This window comes from Schistocerca serialis, chromosome 3, assembly GCF_023864345.2.
Source record: "Schistocerca serialis cubense isolate TAMUIC-IGC-003099 chromosome 3, iqSchSeri2.2, whole genome shotgun sequence".
NCBI classification, from domain to species: domain Eukaryota; kingdom Metazoa; phylum Arthropoda; class Insecta; order Orthoptera; family Acrididae; genus Schistocerca; species Schistocerca serialis.
Window position 1 is genome coordinate 373,776,298 of NC_064640.1, and position 23,443 is coordinate 373,799,740.

General features: G+C 38.3%; 1 protein-coding gene across 1 annotated transcript in view; it reads right to left on the bottom strand.

Annotated features, from left to right (window-relative positions):
• Positions 1-23,443, bottom strand: part of LOC126470871 (protein tyrosine phosphatase domain-containing protein 1-like) — a 560,875-nt gene that overhangs the window by 99,810 nt on the left and 437,622 nt on the right. The window contains exon 9 of the mRNA XM_050098887.1: positions 17,422-17,540. Coding sequence (XP_049954844.1) covers positions 17,422-17,540 — 119 coding nt within the window. The remainder of the gene's footprint in view (positions 1-17,421; positions 17,541-23,443) is intronic.

Here is a 23,443-nt window from a genome sequence, read left to right on the forward strand (position 1 = left end):
TACTGAATTCATCACTAAATACAGTTCAATAAACTGGAAAAAATGAACATTTTTTAAAGATGCATGCACAAACTGTTGAACTACTTGAAACAAAACATCAGATCAAACTTTGGTATATGGAAGGACAGTAATATAGAGTTTTATATTCCAAATACTGACACAAGTTAACAAGGGAAACATCAGGATGAGCTAAAGTGTGAACTGGAGTTTGTATTAGGGATGAAGATGTAATAGTGTAATTCATGGAGCTGTGTTATCCACATTGCCAGGGTGGTGCAATAGTTAGTGCATTTGCCAAATGAGCAGGAGGCCCAGGTTCACATCTCAGCTCTGATAAAAATTTTAATTCATTGCTTCAGCCTGTATTTATTATCAAAAAAAGTATCAGTGCAAAATTTTTTGGAGGTCTTCTCAGGCAGATGAACATTTACCACACCAAGAAGATGCTTATGTGAAAGAATACCTATCTTGACAAAATTGTAAAGGAGTCCTTTAATAAATAAAGGATGGCATTGTGGCAGGCAAAACTCTGCAGCCACTGTAAACTATCTCTCATATTTATTGTTGCTCTTCAAGGAACAACAGGTAATGTATTTCTTAAAAAAGAAGACACATAAACAAAATTTAAGGCAAAACATTTTTGATTATATGGGGCTTACTCAATTGGATATCAATTGAATTACACTGAAATTACATTGCCTAGCTACACAATATAATGTGTGCTAAAGGTTCTTTCACTGGTAAATAGGCTCAAGACTGAAAACACAGACTGTTTAAATATAAAGTATTTTTTATGTTTTATAGGCAAGAACTAGGAGTTTTAGTTTAATGAAGAAACGACTGTAATAAAGGTAATTTTGGATGATTTTTATTTATTCATAAAAATTACTGTTGCCAATCTGATGAGCATGACATGTACTTAATTAAAAACAGTAACAAAGATAATTTTGGATAATTTTTATTTACTCACCAAAAATGATGTTGCCAAGATGGTGAACTTGACATTTTTACATCACATAATTACACTGTATCACTATTATTAGCATACAGTAATACTACTGCAAGGAGACATCAGATTCTCCTGGAACAATGTGCAAGATAGATCTTCCCGTTTTCTTAAGGAGGCACTAACATCTTCTATATTCCTAGCACTGTGCAAAGAAAATGCCAAGTCAGAACTTCATATGAATGCAGGACATTTTAGGAGAGCATCTATGATCCAGTGGGGTGAACATGGTTGTTCAACATACCAGATCACCTACCACCAGCGATCCTGAAGTATTTCCATAACACTCTAACATCATGCCACATGGGAGTCACGAAGATTCTGGACAGAATCAAACACAGGTATTACTGGCCAGTTCCCTATCAATCCATTAGACATTACATAAGCCATTGTAAGGAATACCAGCAACATAAGTACGTGCTGCAGTTATCTCTTGGCATCTGATAGCAATTTCGCCTGCAACATTGTCATTCGAAAGATTTGCACCAGGCAAACGATCTACTCAATGGGAGGCCCTAGCCGCATGACATTTCATTTCACTGGATTGGAATTTACCTCTTGGAGAGGTTCCTGAAGTCAGCAAATGAGAATCAATGGATAATAATTTGCAATGACTACTACCTCACCTGCTACACTGTCACCAAAGTTAGGTGAACTGACAAAGCTCCAAAAATTGCAAGGTCTCTCACAGAAGATGTAATTTTGAAGCATGGAACACCCCATGTGATGGTTTCTGATTGTAGAAAAGTTTTCCAGTTGAGGTTAATATCACAGATGAATGGCCCCACAGAGTATTTTAACAAGAGATTGACAGATATGCTCTCAATGTATGTTGATGTCAAACAGAGATACTTGGATACAATACCACTAGTCATGACATTCACATGTAACACAGTCAAGCAAGGCAATAGAGGCCTCACACTTTTCTTTTGGCTCCATGGCACTGTGACCAAACATAACAATGTATACACTGTTCATTTCAACTGGACTGTAATCAGGATGACTACATGAAACATCTCATTTCCAGGGCCTAAGGAGTAAGACAGCTGGCTTGCATACAGTCCCTGGTCACCCAACAGGAACAGGATATTTATGCCTATGCAGAAAGTGGAACTATCAGATAAGTTATTAAAATGCTAGACTGGGCAGTACTGCATTTTTCATACTTGTCAGATGTCATGTACAAAGTCCAGAATATTGACCCATCATCAAGGAGACAAAAGAGTGCACAGACATCATCTGTATCTTCTGTATAAAACCTTACCACAATCCTGATGTGCAGGCAAATGCTGAGGGCTTCATGTTCAAGGAAACTGACAGCACACTCAATGATGATGAAGCTTCAGTGAGAGAGGCTATCTTCATTGCTGATCGTAGAGAAGGGGATGTGACAACATGGCCCAAACATGAGGATCCTCCAATGCTACCATAACAATTACTGACAACATCTAGAACTAGGATGCTGTAGTCCACTCCAATGAGAAGTTGTAAAACAATGGGTCACTGTTTCTCTAGGAGATGTTGCAGTGGTGTGAGCTGTTCTACATGGAATGTTGGGTTGTAGTTAGCACCACTGGTTAGCATGCTGCAAGTTGCTAGTTTCACAAAATTAATAGATTAACATCATTAAATTTTTGGAGGTCCAGATGTGATATGTTGAGCAACACCATTATGGCAGAATGTGTAACAAAAATGATGTGAGTTCAAATCTGATTACCAGCAAATATTTTTTATTTATCACTTGTAGAAGTTTCTTGAAAATTTGGATGTTTATAATGTTTACATATACTGGAATAATCAGTGTTTGTAGAAATAGCAGCACTCTCCATCCAGGAGGCAGCTATGTTCTGTCCCTATGTTGGTGTCCATAATAAATGTGCTTTCAGTGCTAAGTGTTGTATTTCATTGACAACCCTGCTTGTGGAATTGGACTTGATTGTTGTTACAATGTGACAATCTCACAGAATATTATTGAGTGAATTTATGCAAAGTACTAACAATCCCATTTTCATGTCAATGCAACATGTGAGATTTTCATGTGCAAAGTAGACAGAACTGAGCTTTATGCTTAACTTATCTCTGTGCTGGTGTGACATTGGAAGCCTATGAAATTCACACATGGAGCTTCATCCCTAGTGCACCCATTAAAATTTACATCTGCTCCTTTAAGACAGTTTTATTTTTTTGGAGTTGATTAATATGAGTATTTGTAAGATTAAAGGTTAAGTTCTTGGCTGTGAAAAAGTTGTAAACCAGTTTCATTATTCTCACAGTTGCGTTTGGTATGGACCTCTTTGGGCCTTTTATAAATATACCTGAATCATCTTCGAGCATCACAGACATGGAATATTCTTAGAATGTTCCACATGAATCATTTATTAAGGTTTAAGAAGAGAAACAAGCTGACTGCCAAGTCCTGTAAAACACTGTAATTTAATGAAACTTCCCGGCAGATTAAAACTGTGTGCCGGACTGAGACTTGAACTCGCAACCTTTGCCTTTCGTGGGCAAGTGCTCTACCAACTGAGCTACCCAAGCACGACTCACGCCCCATCCTCACAGCTTCACTTCTGACAGTACCTCATCTCCTACCTTCCAAACTTTACAGAAGCTCTCCTGCGACCCTTGCAGAACTAGCACTCCTGAAAGAAAGGATATTGCAGAGACATAGCTTAGCCACAGCCTGGGGGATGTTTCCAGAATGAGATTTTCACTCTGCAGTGGAGTGTACGCTGAAATGAAACTTCCTGGCAGATTAAAACTGTGTGCCGGACCGAGACTCGAACTTGGGACCTTTGCCTTTAGCGGGCAAGTGCTCTACCAACTGAGCTACCCAAGCACGACTCATACCCCATCCTCACAGCTTTATTTCTTCCAGTACCTCATCTCCTACCTCATTCTGGAAACATCCTCCAGGCTATGGCTAAGCCATGTCTCCGCAATATCCTTTCTTTCAGGAGTGCTAGTTCTGCACAGTTCGCAGAAGAGCTTCTGTAAAGTTTGGAAGGTAGGAGATGAGGTACTGGCGGAAGTAAAGCTGTGAGGATGGGGCGTGAGTCATGCTTGGGTAGCACAGTTGGTAGAGCACTTGCCCACGAAAGGCAAAGGTCCTGAGTTCGAGTCTCGGTCCGGCACACAGTTTTTATCTGCCAAGAAGTTTCATATCAGTGCACACTCCACTGCAGAGTGAAAATCTCATTCTATCCTCATAAAGTTAACCATTCATGAATGTGCTGGACTGTGAATTTGCTACATTTAAATCAAGTCAGGGATAATACACTCCTGGAAATTGAAATAAGAACACCGTGAATTCATTGTCCCAGGAAGGGGAAACTTTATTGACACATTCCTGGGGTCAGATACATCACATGATCACACTGACAGAACCACAGGCACATAGACACAGGCAACAGAGCATGCACAATGTCGGCACTAGTACAGTGTATATCCACCTTTCGCAGCAATGCAGGCTGCTATTCTCCCATGGAGACGATCGTAGAGATGCTGGATGTAGTCCTGTGGAACGGCTTGCCATGCCATTTCCACCTGGCGCCTCAGTTGGACGAGTGTTCGTGCTGGACGTGCAGACCGCGTGAGATGACGCTTCATCCAGTCCCAAACATGCTCAATGGGGGACAGATCCGGAGATCTTGCTGGCCAGGGTAGTTGACTTACACCTTCTAGAGCACGTTGGGTGGCACGGGATACATGTGGACGTGCATTGTCCTGTTGGAACAGCAAGTTCCCTTGCCGGTCTAGGAATGGTAGAACAATGGGTTCGATGACGGTTTGGATGTACCATGCACTATTCAGTGTCCCCTCGACGATCACCAGTGGTGTACGGCCAGTGTAGGAGATCGCTCCCCACACCATGATGCCGGGTGTTGGCCCTGTGTGCCTCGGTCGTATGCAGTCCTGATTGTGGCGCTCACCTGCACGGCGCCAAACACGCATACGACCATCATTGGCACCAAGGCAGAAGCGACTCTCATCGCTGAAGACGAGACGTGTCCATTCGTCCCTCCATTCATGCCTGTCGCGACACCACTGGAGGTGGGCTGCACGATGTTGGGGCGTGAGTGGAAGACGGCCTAACGGTGTGCGGGACCGTAGCCCAGCTTCATGGAGACGGTTGCGAATGGTCCTCGCCGATACCCCAGGAGCAACAGTGTCCCTAATTTGCTGGGAAGTGGCAGTGCGGTCCCCTACGGCACTGCGTAGGATCCTACAGTCTTGGCGTGCATCCGTGCGTCGCTGCGGTCCGGTCCCAGGTCGACGGGCACGTGCACCTTCCGCCGACCACTGGCGACAACATCGATGTACTGTGGAGACCTCACGCCCCACGTGTTGAGCAATTCGGCGGTACGTCCACCCGGCCTCCCGCATGCCCACTATACGCCCTCGCTCAAACTCCGTCAACTGCACATACGGTTCACGTCCACGCTGTCGCGGCATGCTACCAGTGTTAAAGACTGTGATGGAGCTCCGTATGCCACGGCAAACTGGCTGACACTGACGGCGGCGGTGCACAAATGCTGCGCAGCTAGCGCCATTTGACGGCCAACACCGCGGTTCCTGGTGTGTCCGCTGTGCCGTGCGTGTGATCATTGCTTGTACAGCCCTCTCGCAGTGTCCGGAGCAAGTATGGTGGGTCTGACACACCGGTGTCAATGTGTTCTTTTTTCCATTTCCAGGAGTGTATTTTTGTATGTGGCACTTAGAAGATTTGATTTATATGTTGTTTCAAGTTATAAAACTGTGGAGAAGCACTAATGTATTTTGGACAGTTATGAATGTTAGTGTTTTAGGGAGAGCAAACATTTTATGAACTTTCACTAATTTTTATTCATCAACTTATGGAATATTAAGATTTTGATCACTGTGTATTGCATTTCTCCAAGTAAGAACTCGTGTTTTAATACAAGTTTTTATTGTTTCCACTTACAGTCATACATCATTACCTGGATCATGATCAAAAAAATTTAGGGTGAACATATATGTTCTGCCTAGGCATAGTGTTTTATCATTTGCTCCTATCCCCTTGTCATAAGTTGGACAGACTACATCATACATTTATGGGGCGGCCAAAAAACAGCTGAGAAATAAATAAATTTACATCATTTTTATGCCAATAAAAAGATTTAATTGCACTCTTGCTGCTTCTAACCATGCTTATAAATTACTGTTACTAACATATACTTCAGTCTTTCAGGAAATACATTATGACTGATTGACTGGTTACAGTGGTAACTCAAGAGGTGCACTGCCAAATCAGCAAGAATCGGCGGTCACTCAACTAACAAAGCTAGACAGCTGTGAGAAGTTAATCATTCTGTGCACACAGGCTACAGCTCACCTGTGGTAACGTGGACACTTTCTTCAACATATTAACTTAAGTCTTCTAACGAGTTTCAGCCCCCAAAACTAACATACTAATAATATTTGGAGACATGAATGTTAACACAGGTGTTGAGGGTGAAATTAGTAATAATTTCCTAAATATTTTGAGTACTTTTGGAGTTGCACAAATGGTAACAACTGCTACTAGGGTATCAAAAATTTCAGCATCAGTCTTAGACATGTAGACCTACTTATAGAAACTTATGAGGAAAATTGTAAAGTTTTTATAAAAGATCCTGACTGACTATTACTGTCATATAATAAAGTTAAAGACAGGCTTGGTAAAATATGGAAAACTGATGGCCGACAAAAGGATTTTCTCAGAACATAAAATATGTACTTTTTCTACAGCATTGGCAAATCAAACCAGGGATGAAGTGTGTATAGAAAACAATGGAAATCCTAAGTTCTCTAAATTCTGCAAATTGTTTAAATTAACTTTGGGGAAGGGTTTCCAAAAACAGCCACTTCTGCAGTAGCAGCTAAGAAAATAGAAGGATAATTGTAAGTATTAGAAAGTTCCTACAGGCACTTTACATTTCTCATTTACAAAAGCACTACAGCAATCTGTAGTTCCTAGATTACTATCACAGGTGTAGCCCATGGAAGAAATAACTCCTGAATTTTAAATGTAGATAACACAACAATGCAAAATGACATTCACAAATTTAATGGTCAACGTGAAAGCGCAGTGTTTGTCATTTACATCAGATACACGTACACACTAGATTTTGAAAATGATATCATCCCAATGATGACTGTTCTTTTCTATACACATTTCAAATTTGTCCCTGAAGTTCTGCATGGCCCTCCTGGTCATGTATTTTGGTACTGCCTCAGTTCTGTGACAGATGGCAGCTTTTAGTTTATGTAGTATTTGTGGCTTAAGACGGAAGATGTGCACCTTGAGGCATTTACAGAGAAAGAAATCACAAGGGGTGAGACTAGGTCAACAAGCTGGCCATGCAACTCCCTCCCCCTCTTGCTCCCCTGTAAGGAGATCAAATGCCCTAAACATTTCTCAGAGGAGGCCTACTGGTGCTCTGTTCTGAGTGTGCAGTGGCATCATGTTGTTGGAACCACACAGCAGGATTCCCTACATCACTGAGGTTCAACTGCAGGAAGTTGGATAAAAGCTGTACACAATTATCAAGTAACACTGTCACAGCAGTGGTCTCTATTTCAAAAGATATGTACCAACAATCAGAAACCAGTGACAGTGCATCAAACAGTTACTTGTTCATTGTGGAGAGACCCCTGTGGAGAAGTCACTCAAGAATTTGTTGAAGATTGCTTGCACACTGGTACCAAAAATTTTGTTTATTGACATAGCCTGACACATCACTGTCTGCTTCATCACTACCCAGTAGCTTGATGAGAGATAGTGGCCTCACAACACATTCTGCCATTAGTCCAATCACATTCACTGACTTCTTGCACATTCACCATTGATGGAGCATCAGTTCTTTGTGTAAAATTCTCCTTACAAAGTGGTCAGAGAGTTCCACAGCAATTGCAAGCCTATGGGCTGAATGCTGATGAGATTCTGTAAAGGCATGTTTAACTGCACAGATTTCTCTAGCATTTATACTTTGTGAGGCCTATGAGGTGGATTTGTTTTAACCTTCAAACCTATTCTTAGCAAGTTACCAATATACAACAAAATGGTTTTCCTGTTTGTAACTTTTACACATTGATCTAGCCTAAAGTATCTATGAAACAAATAATGTGTTGTAGTAACAGAGTTGGCATTTTTGAAGTAAGTCTCAGTCATGAAACCTAGATGTTCTCCACTTCATATCATACAAGAAACTGAGAAGTCATGATGAGGTTATACAGATTTAACAAGGCCTCCTTCCTGCTCATGTACAGCAGTGACACAGCAATGTATGAGACATAAATGCTGAACACTACTCTCTCAAAATGTGCATTAAATTTGTGAATGTCATTTTGCATTGTTGTGTTATTTACATTTAAAATTCATAAGTTACTTCTGATGCACCATGTATAAAAAATATACCAGGGGTACTGCTTGCTGCAAACAAAATCATTCATGCTTCTACATCCTTACATTTGTCCTCTAGCCATTCCTGCTTAGCTATTTTGCACTTCCTGTTGATCTCATTTTTTAAATGTTTGAATTCCCTTTTACCTACTTCATTAACTGTATTTTTATATTTTGTCCTCTCACCAATTACATTCAGTATCACTTCTGTTACCCAAGGATTTCTATTAGCCCTCATCTTTTTACCTATTTGGTTCTCTGCTGCCTTCACTATTTCATCCTTCAAAGCTACACGTTCTTCTTCTACTGTATTCCTTTCCCCTGTTATTATTGATTGTTTCCTAATGCTCCTTCTGAAACCCTCTACAGCATCTGGTTCTTTCAGTTTATCCAGGTACCACGTCCTTAAATTCTTGCTTCTTTGCAGCTTCTTCAGTTTTGGTCTTCAGTTCATAACCAATAAATTGTGGTCAGAGTCCACATCTGCCCCTGGAGATGTCTTACAATTTAAAACCTGCTTCCAAAATTCCTGTCTTACCATTACATAATCATTCTGGAACCTTCTGGTGTCTCCAGGCCTCTTCTACATATACAACCTTCTTTCATCATTCTTAAACCAAGTGTTAGCTATGATTAAATTATGCTCTGTGCAAAATTTTACCAGTGGGCTTCCTATTTCATTTCTTTCCCCCAGTCCATATTCACCTATTACTCTCCCTTCTCTTGGTTTTCCTGCTATCTAATTCCAGTCCCCTATGACTATTAAATTTTCATCTCCCTTAACTATCTGAATAATTTCTTTTATCTCATCATACTTTTCTTTAGTCTCTTTCCCATCTACAGAGCTAGTTGGCATTGTACTACTGTGGTGGGTATGGGCTTTGTGTCTATCATGGCTAAAATAATGTGTTCACATGCTGTTCATACAATGTGACAATTATTAAACTATATAAAATCATCATAGCTTTTGAATGGTTTGCATTAGGACATTCAAACTGCAACATTGGCTATGGGTCATGATGGGAATTAGTGTGTGCATTTATGGTTTGGTTTAGTGCTGAAGTCCCATTTCAGTTCGATGGGTTCATCAATAAGCAAAACTGGCACGTTTGGGGGACTGAGAATCTGCATTTCATGACTGAGAAGTCTCTTCACCCTCAGCAGAAGACTGTGTGCTGTCCAGTCACAAAATAATGTGTGCAACATTCTTTGATAGCACTGTGACTACCAAATGGTACATGAAGGTTTTGAAAGATGATTTCATCCCCATTATATAAAGTGACCCTGATGTTTACAGGGTGCATGCAAGATGGAGGTTGACGCCATCAAAACAGGACAGCGTTTGATGTCCTGGAAGAGCACCGGATTCTGGCTCTGGGGTATCCAGAGGCCACTGACATGGGCCTTGATTGGCCGCCATATTCTCCAGATTTGAACACATGCAACTCCATTTTGGGAGGCTATATTAAAGATAAGGTGTACAGCAATAACCCCAAACCAATTGCTGAACTGAAAACAGCCATTCAGGAGGTCATCGACAGCATCGATGTTCTGACACTTCAACGGGTCATGCAGAATTTCGCTATTCGTCTGTGCCACATCATTTCCAATTATGGCAGGCATACTGAACATGTCAAACCCAAATCTGAATATCTGTAGTGATGTGCATGCCCTAGTTTGTAACTAATTTATGTTTTTTTTTTCATATAGTTCAATAATTGTCACCCTAAGGTAAATTATCCACATTGATATTTTTTTATTCATTATTAAATCAACTCCTACATTACCCCTATTTGATTTTTTATTTTTAACCCTGTATTCACCTGATCAAAAGTCCTGTTCCTCCTGCCACTGAACTTCACTAATTCCCATTATATCTAACTTTAACCTTCCCTATTTCCCTTTTTAAATTTTCTAATGTACCTGCCCGTTTAACAGATCTAATATTCCTCATTCCTATGTGTAGAATGCCGGTTTTGTTTCTCCTGACAACAATGTCCTCTTGAGTAGTCCCCACCCAGAGATCCAAATGAGGGACTATTTTACCTCCAGAATATTTTACGCAGGAGGTTTGCATCATCATTTAAAGGTAAGAGTAGAGCTGTATGCCCTTGGGAAGAATTATGGCTGTAGATCCCCCTTGCTTTCAGCCATTCATCCTAATGGGTATGTGGCTGGGACTTGATCATCTTGCTGCCAAATTTCCTGGGTTGAAGCAGTGCAGTGGAGGTCAATTTATTCAAATAAAAAATAGATTGGAAAATGTTGGAATTTGTAAATGATTTGTGTGACCAATAAGTGTTGGATCCATGGCATTAAATCTGCATTCACATTCAGCAATAGATAAAGGTATAATTTCAGTTGCTTTCACAGGTTGTTTCACAGAAGTGGGAATGTGTTGAGGATTTTCTTTGTACATTTGCAAATCTTCATCTAGTGATGCACATTCACTTTCACTTATTTTAAAATCCACCTTCTTATATAAATGAGGAATTGACATATCAACATAAAACAACACATTCATATTCATCTGAAGGTCATGTGTCTGAATTAAATACTGCTATATCCAAAAATAAATTAATGTCTTCAAAGTGGTTTTTAATATTGTCTACCAGACACTGAAAAACCTTCTTCTGAAATGTTTGAAATCTGTTATGTTCATCATGAAATGGATCTTTAGTTATGACTCCCTTGAATATGCATTTTTGTCCAACTGTTGTACATCATTCCAATCAACCATGAGTCATTTGCTTTCAGTATTTTGATAGTTTTTATAGTCATGACAATTTCTTTTTTTGCTGTAAGTGCTGATGAATTCCATTTTTGCATAAAGAATGATAACGCTTACTGAACTTCTAGGATCTCATAAAGCATAACTAATTTCATTATAAGAAACCACTTTGTGAGACATTTTAGCAACTCTTCAAATTTAGATTTGTCAGAAACTGATTGGGGAATCATCATGACTCAGTTTTTCAAAATGATGGACAAGAGAATGTTGACTTCCAAGAAGTACTTGAAAAATATTAAATCATGAAGCAATGCCATATACTTAAAAACATGCCCTAGTTTTAATAGCTGGGATTATAATTCTTGTGAAACATTCTATAGTAGTACCGGATTTTTGATATGTTGAGAAAACTCAGAAGATAAGGAAGCTAAAAAAGTCATTCAATGGTTGTTGTACTGTTAGTTACGTAATATCACTCACCATGGCCAGGTTGTACCACACTGGATGTTAAAAACCAGTTTTTAATTGTCCTTAGGCCAAAAACTGCATAAAGAGCAACAATAAAATTAGTTTTCAATTTCCGTGAGGCCATAAACTGCATAAAAAGCAGCAATGAAATTGGTTTTTAATTGTCATGAGACCGGTGCAAGACATGTTCAATATGCTATCCACTGTGTTCTGACACAAGTTGAAATCGAGAAACAGCATGTTCCACAACGGACTTGAGTTTCACAGGTCTCATGTTCAGAATGTGTTGTACTATCTGTGCCTTCAGTATAGATATGTTTGTAATTGGAGCACTAAATACAGCATCTTTCAGATAACACCACAGGCAGAAGTCACACAGATTAAGATAAAATGATAATTAAATCAAGACCCTATGCTGCCGACAGGCATTGATATACATCAACGGGGACAGTTGAAAATGTGTACTCTGACTGGAACTCGAACCCAGGATCTCTTGCTTACATGGCAGATGCTCTATCCATCTGAGCTACCGAGGGCACAGAGGATAGTGCGACTGTAGGGACTTAACCCTTGCATGCTCCCTGTGAGACCCACATTCCCAACTTAATGTCCACACACTACATTTGTAGTGCCCCTGCCCATTACACTTATTACTTGTGGTAGACAATCTTACTGAGTCCCATAAGAATTTGGGCAATATGTGTGCATCTGCACAGAAGAAGAAGGTCAATAGCCAGTTAGCCTTAACTATATGAAGATGGTATCTGTTCTTTCGGACATGTCCAAATGAACAAATACCATCGGTGACCATGCAGCGCTCTAGAATGGAATGATAATTAAATCAAGGCCCTATGCTGCCAACAGGCTTTGATATAAATCAATGGGGATAGTTGAAAATGTGTGCCCCGACCGGGACTCTCCTGCTTACATGGCAGACTCTCTATCTGTCTGAGCCACAGAGGGCACAGAGGATAGTGCAACTGCAGGGACTTAGCCCTTGCATGCTCCCCGCAAGGCCCACATTTCCAACTTAATGTCCACACACTACATTCATAGTGGCCTTGCCCATTACACTCAGACAATCTTACTGAGTCCCGTAAGAGTTCAGGCAATACGTGTGCATCTGCACAGAAGAAGAAGGTCAATGGCCAGTTAGCCTTAATCATATGAAGATGGTATCTGTTCTTTCAGACATGTCCGAAACAACAGATACCATCTTCATATGATTAAGATCAGGTGATCTGAATGGCCAGGCTGTGCAGAAATGATGGCTGATAATTCTAGCATTCCCAAAATGTCCCTGCAGCAGCTGCTTCACTGATTATGATATTGTTGAAGGATTAAAATGATTTTTGGTGATCAAAAGACTCCCATAGCATTTATCATTGACAGTAGAAGTGACAGGACCTATAAGCTCTCTCTTTGAAAAAAAAATGGCCCTATGACAAATGATGCCATTAATCCACATCCCTCAGTTAACTTTGCAGAATGAAGTGGTACCAATTGATATGTGAGTGGATTTTCAGTTGTCCAAGTTCCACAGTTCTGTGTACTGACATGCCATTGGAGATGGAAATGAGATTTGTTGGGCCACAGAATGTTCCATGGCCATTCATTGTTCACTTACATATGAGAAAGAAATTCTAGAGGACATATTTATCTTACTGACAGGTTACCATGAAGCAACTCCTGGACATGGGTAACTCTGTGTGGATAGCAATGCAGGAATGTTTCATAGAATGCACCATGCTCACAGGCATGTCCAATGTTTGAGCAATTCCTCATGTACTGCCTGAACATTCAACCTCTCCTGCAGTGCTGTGGCCACAGCTTCTACTGACATCAGATCAATTATTTTCCTCCATCTGCCACACTGCACTTCAGAGGAATCTGTCTTTTCAAATTTTGTAATCATTTGCACCGGACCATTGGCAGACATCAAACCAAAGCCGTTTTTCATATCACTGAGTGTCCAGAACTTCTGCAGAGCAACTGGTGCACAGTCACTGTCCTTGTAAAAGAGCTTTACCATCAATGTGTAATTCTGCATTGAGACAATCATGCCGAGCATCTCAGATGCAAACTGAAGAACAGCTGTGTACCCCCCCATCTTTTATTTAGCATATTCACCTGCTTACATTGCCATTTAGAGGTAAAATTTTTGTTAATTTTTTTTTGTTTCCTGATGTTTCCCCCTTTTTTGATAATATTCAGTTCAGATTTGACATCGTTCTCAGCAGTAGTTCTTTTTTTACAGTGTTTTGAAACTGGAGCTTTAATTATAATCACATATCAAAGATTTTCCAGGCAGTATAAGACACAGAGAAAAAGTTCTCTTTGTTGACAACAGCAACATCATAGTCACTGAGAAAACACTAGATTTCCTATTAGAGACACCAAATGAAACCCTCAAGGACATTTATGATTTGGCAGTATGTAAAAAATTGACATTGAAAATAAAGAAAACAAACAGTATGCACTTCAGTATAAAGTGGGGAAACAATTATATTGCACTAAATATAGATGATAAATTTATAGATTGTGTAACAAACACAAAGTTTTAAGAGGTGAATACTGATTGTCAATGAACACAGAACAAACACAGAGAGATGACAGAAAAGCAGCATGTTTGGCTCTCGAATCTCTGGCATCAGTTTATGACAGCTAATGACTTTTGGTGATACATTATTCCTACATATGCTCAATTCTTCTTTTCTGGATATCAAAGGCACAAACTGTGGATAACATTTTTAAACTGCAGATAATGGCCATCAGAGTAATAGCTAGAAGTATTTGTTGAGCTCTATGTAAAGAACTGTTTCAAAAACTGGGTATCCTTAATGCACCAAGAGATGTGCTGTGCATATCAGAGAAAACATTACTAAATATTTCACTAAATGGTAGATACATAATCAACAAACAAAAGCCAGTTTGGGCTTGCATTTATCAAGGAAAAACAAACAAAGACTCTAAACAAATTTTTTGGAATAAAACTGTGTAATAAATTGCTCAAGGAGATGGAAAACATTACTGACATACATCTGCTTATGAAGGCAGTTAAAACATTCTTTATAAATGATGTATACTACACAATGAAAGATTACTTAGAGGACTCAGTGCAGAGTCTAGTAATGAAAAGGGATAACTACAACATATGGAAGGGATAGATTGCTATTCACAGCAAAGATGACACATTGAATTTCAGACAGAATTTTAAGGTGGACAAAGAGAAGGAAATGAAGACAAGTTCACATGCCTGCAGTCAATTTTCTGAATGGACTGGAGTGAGAGTAAGGGCACAGCAGCATGTTCATGGTTTCGGAGTCACCAGTGGTGTTCTTGATGTGTGCAGCAATGAAGATTTAAACTATGTTTACATTAAAGAACATTGTACAATGAGGACCAGGTGAATGAGGCAGTGGTGTTGTTTAACACACTTACCTCACGAATGAGTGGATAGATCTGCACCATCCTGCCATCCTGATTTAGGTTTTCTGTGGTTTTCCTACTTCATTTCAGGCAAATGCCAAATGGTTCCTTCATCAAGACCAAGGCCAACCACTTGTCCTATTCTCATAAAATGTATTTATATATTCTGTGTGTATGTATGTTTTTGAGCTATGCTGTCTCACTACAGCTGTTATCAGGATGCTGAATATTATTTCCCTTACTTAATTTATTTGTTCCATGCATAATAATGCCTCATTTATCTTTATATCTTTGGAATTTTGAATTTGAGTTTTAGCCTCTTTTCATGGCTCAGTGAAGGATTCTCAATATTTCTTGTAGTGCAACTTGTCTTGATTAGAAGCAGCCCTCTGCATTAAACAAAGCTTTCTGTTTCTGACACAAGAAACTCTGATCTGAGGTGTCAGCCAACCTTTCTCTCCACTTTCCATGTACTGGACCTCACCTGGTGTAAAGGAGAATGAAATCATTGTGTTTCAGTAATACTTTAGGGAAGTAATTAAATTTCTCATCTACTGTGGTTGCTTAGTAAGCTTTCCACTGGTCATCCTACAGATTTTCTCTGGCTAATGTAACTGTGTCAGCATTTACACTTCTGTGAATTTTGCTTTTCCCTTCCTGGTTAAACATATAGATGGGGTGGCTTACTTCCGTTATTTTTCTGCCAAGGTCAAATACATCATTTATTATATGACTAACATCCACTTAAAAATTAGATTTTAAAATAAGTTATCAATCTCTTTTGCATTGTTGCTTTCTATTCTTCTTAGGAATGTTACTTTGGGGGAATGAACCAAAAGTAAACAACAGTAACTCTAAATGTTCTCAGTCAGTATGATCTAAGATGAAATTAATTTTCAAATCACAACATGCAGTGAGTTTTCAGTTATTTTAATTAATTCTAATTAACATTATCTCTAGCTGTCTCATGATGTTTAACATATTTCCTGTTGTGGCTTGTATGTTGTTAAAACTATTACCTTATGAGTTTCCAAAGGGCAGAATGTTGTTCAGTGCAGCACTCATTTAGATCCATGATCTGGGACTTAATTTCCTTCTCTCCTGATGTCACACTCAACAGTGTGGTTGAGGTTACAGTTCAAACTGTTCCTGGTGCCAAGAACTTCTTGCAGAGTGTTAAAATTACAGGTGACATTGCTTAACCCTGCAAAAAGTTAAGGTCACTCAGCCTTAAGCCCAGAGGATCACATGATGCTGACCAGGGACCATGTAATACTCTGCCATATGGCGTCATGCAGGTGTGGTATGGAGGGGCGTGGAGTTAGCAAATGGCTCTCCCAGCTACTGTCGACTTTCCAGACCTTGGAGCTGGTACTTCTCATTCGAATAGGTCCTCAGTTGGCATCATGGCAGTCAGCCCTGCTGCCCACTCAGCTATTAAAGGTGACACCGATAAGCGTTGCACTTGGCTTAAAAATACAAGTTATGAGGTATTCACTACACTGAGTCACAAAGGGTATAACTGAAAAGCAGAATTATTGTTTTAGTCTTGATGTCAAGCAAATGAACATGGGAGTAGTATGTGGAGTACATGCACTGTATGTAGTGCTAAGTACTTAGTTTTCATTCATACATCATGTTTCTGCATATCCCATTAAGAAGGAGAGACTTCAGGGATGTGGTATAGTCAAACTACACATTAACAGGTAAAAGAAGTCACAGTAGACTTTTTGTGCAATGTATACCAACAGCCAGTTATAATAATCACTAATCTACTTTTGATAATTATGGGAATTACTTCTAGATTACATTATATGTGTGTGCATATCAGAAGCAAAGCAACTAAATTGATGAAAGCTTCCTCTTTTTGTTACACCAAAGGGCTTTTTTTATATATTATTTGATAGTAAGCATTTATGTTACTTTACTGATTTCAGAGAAACTGTCAGATAGGATAAATTAAACCATGTTTGATATAAACAGAACAGCTAACAGGAATTTACATTCTTGAGTTTAAATATTCTGATGAATGATAGGAATAGTTAATGTGGTTCTCCATTACTTTGGCTTGGAATGTTTGGGGATTTCTAATTTTCTGCCTGATCTCTGGCAATATGTTATAGACATTAGCAACAGAATATATAAACTTCATTATGAACCTTAGACAGAGATGCAAAGCATTTATGGAAACTGGATTTATTTGTAGTGTTATGAATTTCACATTTCATCATAAATTCATGTTTATTATCAATCAAAAATACTATTAGGGAGTCAACTAGTATTAAACTATAGTTAAGTCTGACTAAATAACAATATTTTTGAAAATACGGATTGAAAGTGTGCCATTTTTGCACACCTTTGTGACAGATATTGTAATTTTACCTTTTCTGTTTTGCTAAACTCATTGGTTTGTGCTGACTCATCTAAAGACATATCCCCATCAGCAATCTGTCCAATGACTTCTTCATTTAGAGCAGACATCAGATAACTTTCATCTACTTCTGAAAATAAAATAAGTTATTATGTCCTTCTGTACTGATTTTATGATAGAAATAAACAATATTTTAAATTACTCACTGACTGCATAAAGAGTACTTATGGTCAATGAACAAACAGAGTAGTAATATCACATAAAACTGTAAAAATACAGTGCCTGAATATTGAGTCTTAGTGTGAAAACTACATAAAAACTGAATATTTTACTGTGACAAAGATAAATGTATAATGATTTGCTTCAGTACAGCAATAATTTCTTCCTCATTACCATAAAATAGTATTAACTAGCAGCAAGAAATAATTATGTGAGTGTCTGAAAAATGATAAAGACAATCTATTCAATTTGACCTCCACCAGTTTGTGGCGAAAATGAAAAAAAGTATGCAATAGCACATACTGGTAATTGTAAGCAATGAGTACAAAGATCACTTAGCATGTACACTGGTATGGAAAGATGAGCAATTAAGATGTATTTGCATCAAATAAAGGTAGATAAATTGATGAAATTGGTGATGACACAGAAGTAACAGGGCCAGATTTTATCATATGAGTGATTTTTTGCAATTAGTTACAAAAGTGAAAAATAACATACCTATTACTGTGAGGGTTGTAGAGTTTACACAAAAATTGTTCTTATAATTACGTCAAAATTCATTTGAAAATTTTCTTTAAACAGAGAGAAATCAAGGAAGGTCTAAACTTACAATTGTTGACAATTATAAAGATGAGTGGCATGGATATCACAACTAACAGAGCCAAATATTTGTTACATAGCAAATATAATTTGTAAGTGAGTTATTTCCATTCTTAACAATAATTTAGTGAGTAAATTTTGAGTAGACAAATGGTCTCAGCAATTGGAAGAGAGCACAGGCCACACATCGGGTGATCAAAAAGTCAGTATAAATTTGAAAACTGAATAAATCATGGAATAATGTAGATAGAGAGGTACAAATTGACACACATGCTTGGAATGACATGGTGTTTAATTAGAACCAAAAAATACTAAAGTTCAAAAAATGTCTGAGAGATGGCACTTCATCCGATCAGAATAGCAATAATTAGCATAACAGAGTAAGACAAAGCAAAGATGATGTTCTTTACAGGAAATGCTCAATATGTCCACCATCATTCCTCAACATTAGCTGTAGTCAAGGAATAATGACATGAACAGCACTGTAAAGCATGTCCAGAGTTATGGTGAGGCATTGGCGTTGGATGTTGTCTTTCAGCATCCCTAGAGATGTCGGTCGATCACAATACACTTGCGACTTCAGGTAACCTCAAAGCCAATAATCGCACGGAATGAGGTCTGGGGACCTGGGAGGCCAAGCATGACCAAAGTGGTGGCTGAGCACACGATCATCACCAAACGACGTGCGCAAGAGATCTTTCACGCGTCTAGCAATATGGGGTGGTTCTAATAAAACCCCATGTCATTCCAAGCACGTGTGTCAATTTTTACCTCTCTATCTACATTATTTTGTGGTTTATTAAGTTTTCAAATTTATACTGACTTTTTGATCACTCGGTATATCTACAAAAAGGTTTTAGAACTCATACATGGTACTAGACAGTACTAAACATGATTTAAGATGTTCTAAACTAGTCTATATTATTTTTAATGCACTTTGTTTTATTATTACTGTTATTATTGCCATTTATCCTTACTTTAATTAATGTGAACTATTATTATTATTATTATTATTATTATTATTATTATTATTACTATTATTAGCTTATTATCATCTCTAAGATTGTTATCATTTTCATCAATGTTTTGGTAATATATCTGTATGTGTTGTTCCTCATCAAATGTAAGAGAGGGCTTTAAGGCCCTAATCTGGTCAGTCTAAATAAGCAAATAAATAAATATTCCCTGTAATCTGCAGCACAGCAGAGAGAACTCATTATGAGTTAAAATACAATGACCTATCTAGGACAAAACCACCTTCTCCATCCAATGCAGCATGATTACACAGCTTGGACTCTTCAGACATGATAATCTCTAAACTTGTTGGGATTATTATAGGTAACAAACTGGTTCTCATGTTCCTGAATTTTCTAGAACAATTTAATTCATGACACTACTATGACTGTGAAAGAGGAAACTGGTTTTCAAGTTTATTGTGGACTTCTTACTAGGTTGTGCAAGATAAGTAGGAACACGTCTGTGAAGTCTAGAAGGTATGAGAGAGATACTGATCGAAGTAAAGCTGTGAGGATGGGTTGTGAATGGTGCCTGGATAATTCAGTTGGTATAGCATTTGATTGCAAAAAGCCAAGGTTCCAGTTTCAAGACCCAGACTTGTAGACAATTTTAATAAGCCAGGGCATTTCAAATCAGTATATAATCTGCTGCACAATGAAAATTCTTTCTGAGAACAGAGGATGTTGTGTTAGACGAGAGTCATTCAGACACAGAAATACTATCTAGTATGTCCTGTTATAATTACTGTCCATGTTATACCTTAATGATTTAGGGGAGAGAATCTGTTAAAATATCAGACTTTGCACAGATGTAATTATCAATGAAGAAATGTTATTTGACAAAAATTGTGGAAATATCCCACCAGGTCTTCACCAAATTCTTACCAGGTGCAAACACTGGTAGGTGGCTCTTAATCTAGTGAAATCTAACATTGTGAACTTCAGGAAACATAAGACTTTTACTACACAGGTGTGGAGTGTGTGATGTAATGAAGCCTGATACATGTTTTGAATCCTTCTATACCAAAGGTTATCAATAATTTCACTTGTAAGTAGCAATGTTTTTAATAAACTATGTCAACTAAAAGTCATTACTTCATGCATAACCATTTATATTTTAAATGATCAGGATAATTTTGATATTTTAACTTGAAAAATCTGTAAATTTATTTTAACTGTTTTGCTAAATATGAAACAATGTCTTTGACAAGGGTGTAAATAATTTAAACCTCTTTGCCTTCAATGTTATCTTTGTCCTTCTTCTTGTTGGTACTTGGTGAGAAGTTTTGTGTGACGGAGTGATGTTATACTTGTAATACTGTAGAAAGCAGACATGTGTAGTTGGAATTTGTAGCTCAAGGGAGCAAATGAATGCAGATATTTGAAAAATTTAAAATACAAAAATTAAAACTGGAAACATTTTATTTCATGTCATAGTTAGTGGCTCAGTGAACATTCACAATCATGGAAACAGTTTACTTTCTTTGTACAGCCAGGGACATAGTAAGAAGAAGACAATGAGACCAACTACAAGACAAAGAACTAAGTAAAAATTTGTAATTTAGTAAAGTGAATATACTATTCAATGACCTTTCTTGTAGAATAGTGACGGAAATTTATTTAGTGCATCCATCATTGTAGATGTTGCTGAAGTGATGTTTTATGGGCACAACTTAAGTCATGGCTTTTGTAAACGTAAAGTCTACCTAGGTGTAATGATAAGCCGATGATCAATAAACAGCCCAGATGTTGATTTGATGGTTTTATTTCCAACTGTGTTGTGTTCACAAGGACGTGGAATGAGTCAGTTTTTTACATATACAATATGGTAATCTGAGCAGCAATACAGAAAAAAACTATTCATATTTTCTTAGAATCATTAAAGCACCATGGAGATAACAGATACCAAGCACAAACGGATACAGAGCTAAATTTAAATAACATTCTTAGTAGCATTATTAAAATTTTACAATTTATTTACTTAAAAATTCATCTAGACTGTAGAAAGATTTTTCTAGTAGAAATATTTTGTGCCAAGCTCAAATTTCTATGTTAGCTGTGTATGTCATTCTTCTTCTGTGTGTTATGCTCATGGTAATTAGTGTTTGGTTGAAATATCTCTATATTTGTACAGACAAAACACATGAGAGAAAAAATATATTGGCATGTACTTGTGTATATTTCAAGTTTTCGAAAGCTATTTCTACATGAGTCTCTTGGGTGCAATCCACATATAACTGTTAAAGCTCACTTCTGAGCAATGAACACTTTCCTTGCTACTGACTGGTTGTCCCAAAAAATAATGCCGTATTCAATGATTGCATGAAAATAGCCATAGTATGCCACTTTTGCAGTGTTAGGTTCAACACATGTAATGACAACCCATAAAGCACACATAGCAGAGCTAATCCTGTTACAGATATCTATAATATGCAAAGACCAGTTCATTTTCTTGTCAATGTGCTCTCCAAGAAATTTTGTTGTTTCCATTCTTTCTAATGGCTGATTACCACATGTCACACTTATCTCTCTCTCTTTTTCTGTTTTTGTATGGAACTGAATTAAGCTGGTCTTTTTGGAATTTAATGAGAGACCATTCATCTTGAACTAATTAACCACATCTGAAAGTATGTGATTAATTATTTCCTCAAGATTACTATCTGTTCTACTGCTCACAAAAATTATGGTATCATAGGGAAATAATGTAAATTTATGCAGCAGGCTTGTACATGATGGTAGATCATTTATAAAAATAAGCAATAATAGTGGCCCAGTAAATGAGCTCTGAGGCACTCCGCATGTAATGGAACTCCACTCCATTCAGAATGTGAAGAAGCATCACATACTCCACATGAGCTATTCAAGACAACTTTTTGTTTTCTGTCTTGGAGATACGACTGTAGCCAGTTGCCTGCAACACCATTTATTCCTACTAATTTTGCTTTTTGCAAGAGAATCTGGTGATCAACACAGTCAAATGCTCTAGACAAATCACAGAAGACACCAAGTGCTAGCATTTTCTCATTAAGGGTTTCTAGGATTTAATTTGCAAGTGCATAGGTTGCATCTTCTGTTGAACGGCCCTTTTGAAAGCCAAATTGGTCCTTGCCAAGAGCTCCATTCTTCATTAGATGATCAGTAATTCTTACATGTATTAGTTTTTCTAGAATTTTAGAGAAAGCTCTCACCAAGAGATAGGTTGATAGTTAGTTAATTCAGTTTTATTGCCCATTTTGTACAGGGGCTTCACAATGGCGTTCTTAAGTCTACTGGGAACAACACCTTTCTGAAGGGAAGCATTGAAAATATGACAGAGAATAAATGAAGTCTTCACAGGTTGTAAGCTGAGTAGCATCGTTGTCTCGTAGAAACGTTTCGATGGAAGGTGTCTCCTTCATCTTCAGGCGAAGTGTCGGGATATCATCTGTCGTCAGTCACGGGCTTATATCTCTGCTGGACCGCTCTCTGCTTCCCATAGGCAGCCAATCAAGCACCCGCAGAATTGCTTGATGCACCTGGATTGGCCGGTGGCGGATAGAGAAGCGTGCGCGGGGTTCGAGTCCCTGCGTCTGTCTCTGTCTGCTCCGTCTGCGGCCCTTGGTGGAACAGAACATTCTTCTCTGATTTTCCTGACTGCAGGCTCCCAGGCTGTGCTGAGATGGTAGTCAATGTCTAGGTAGATTAGGTTGTCGTGTAACTATTTCTATGGACTCTTTGATAACTGAGTCCCAAAATCCATTTGTACTGTATATTTTCTTTGTGTCCTCAAAATAGAAGGTGTGCTTCTCGTCAATACTATGTTCTGCCACAGCAGATTTGTTGGTCTGACCCAAGCGTGCATGCCTAATGTGTTCACTGCGGCGCTGTCCTATATATTGCATCCCACATTCACATCTGATCATGTACACACCTGGTGACGTCAGTCCTAGTGGATCTTTGGTTGAACCAAGAAGGTCTTTGATTTTTCCTGCTGTGCGGAAAACAATCTTCACTTTATGTTTCTTGAGAATTCTCACGATCTTGGATGTCAGAGGACCTGCGTATGGCAAGAACGCACAGCCCATCGCTTCGTCCTCATCTGGTCTCTCTTCTCTCTTCTTGTGGTTGGTCTTCAGAGATCTTCTTATTTGTGTCTCACTGTATCCATTTTTCTTGAAGGTGTCCTTTAGGTGTTACAATTCTCCTGGCAAACTTTCCT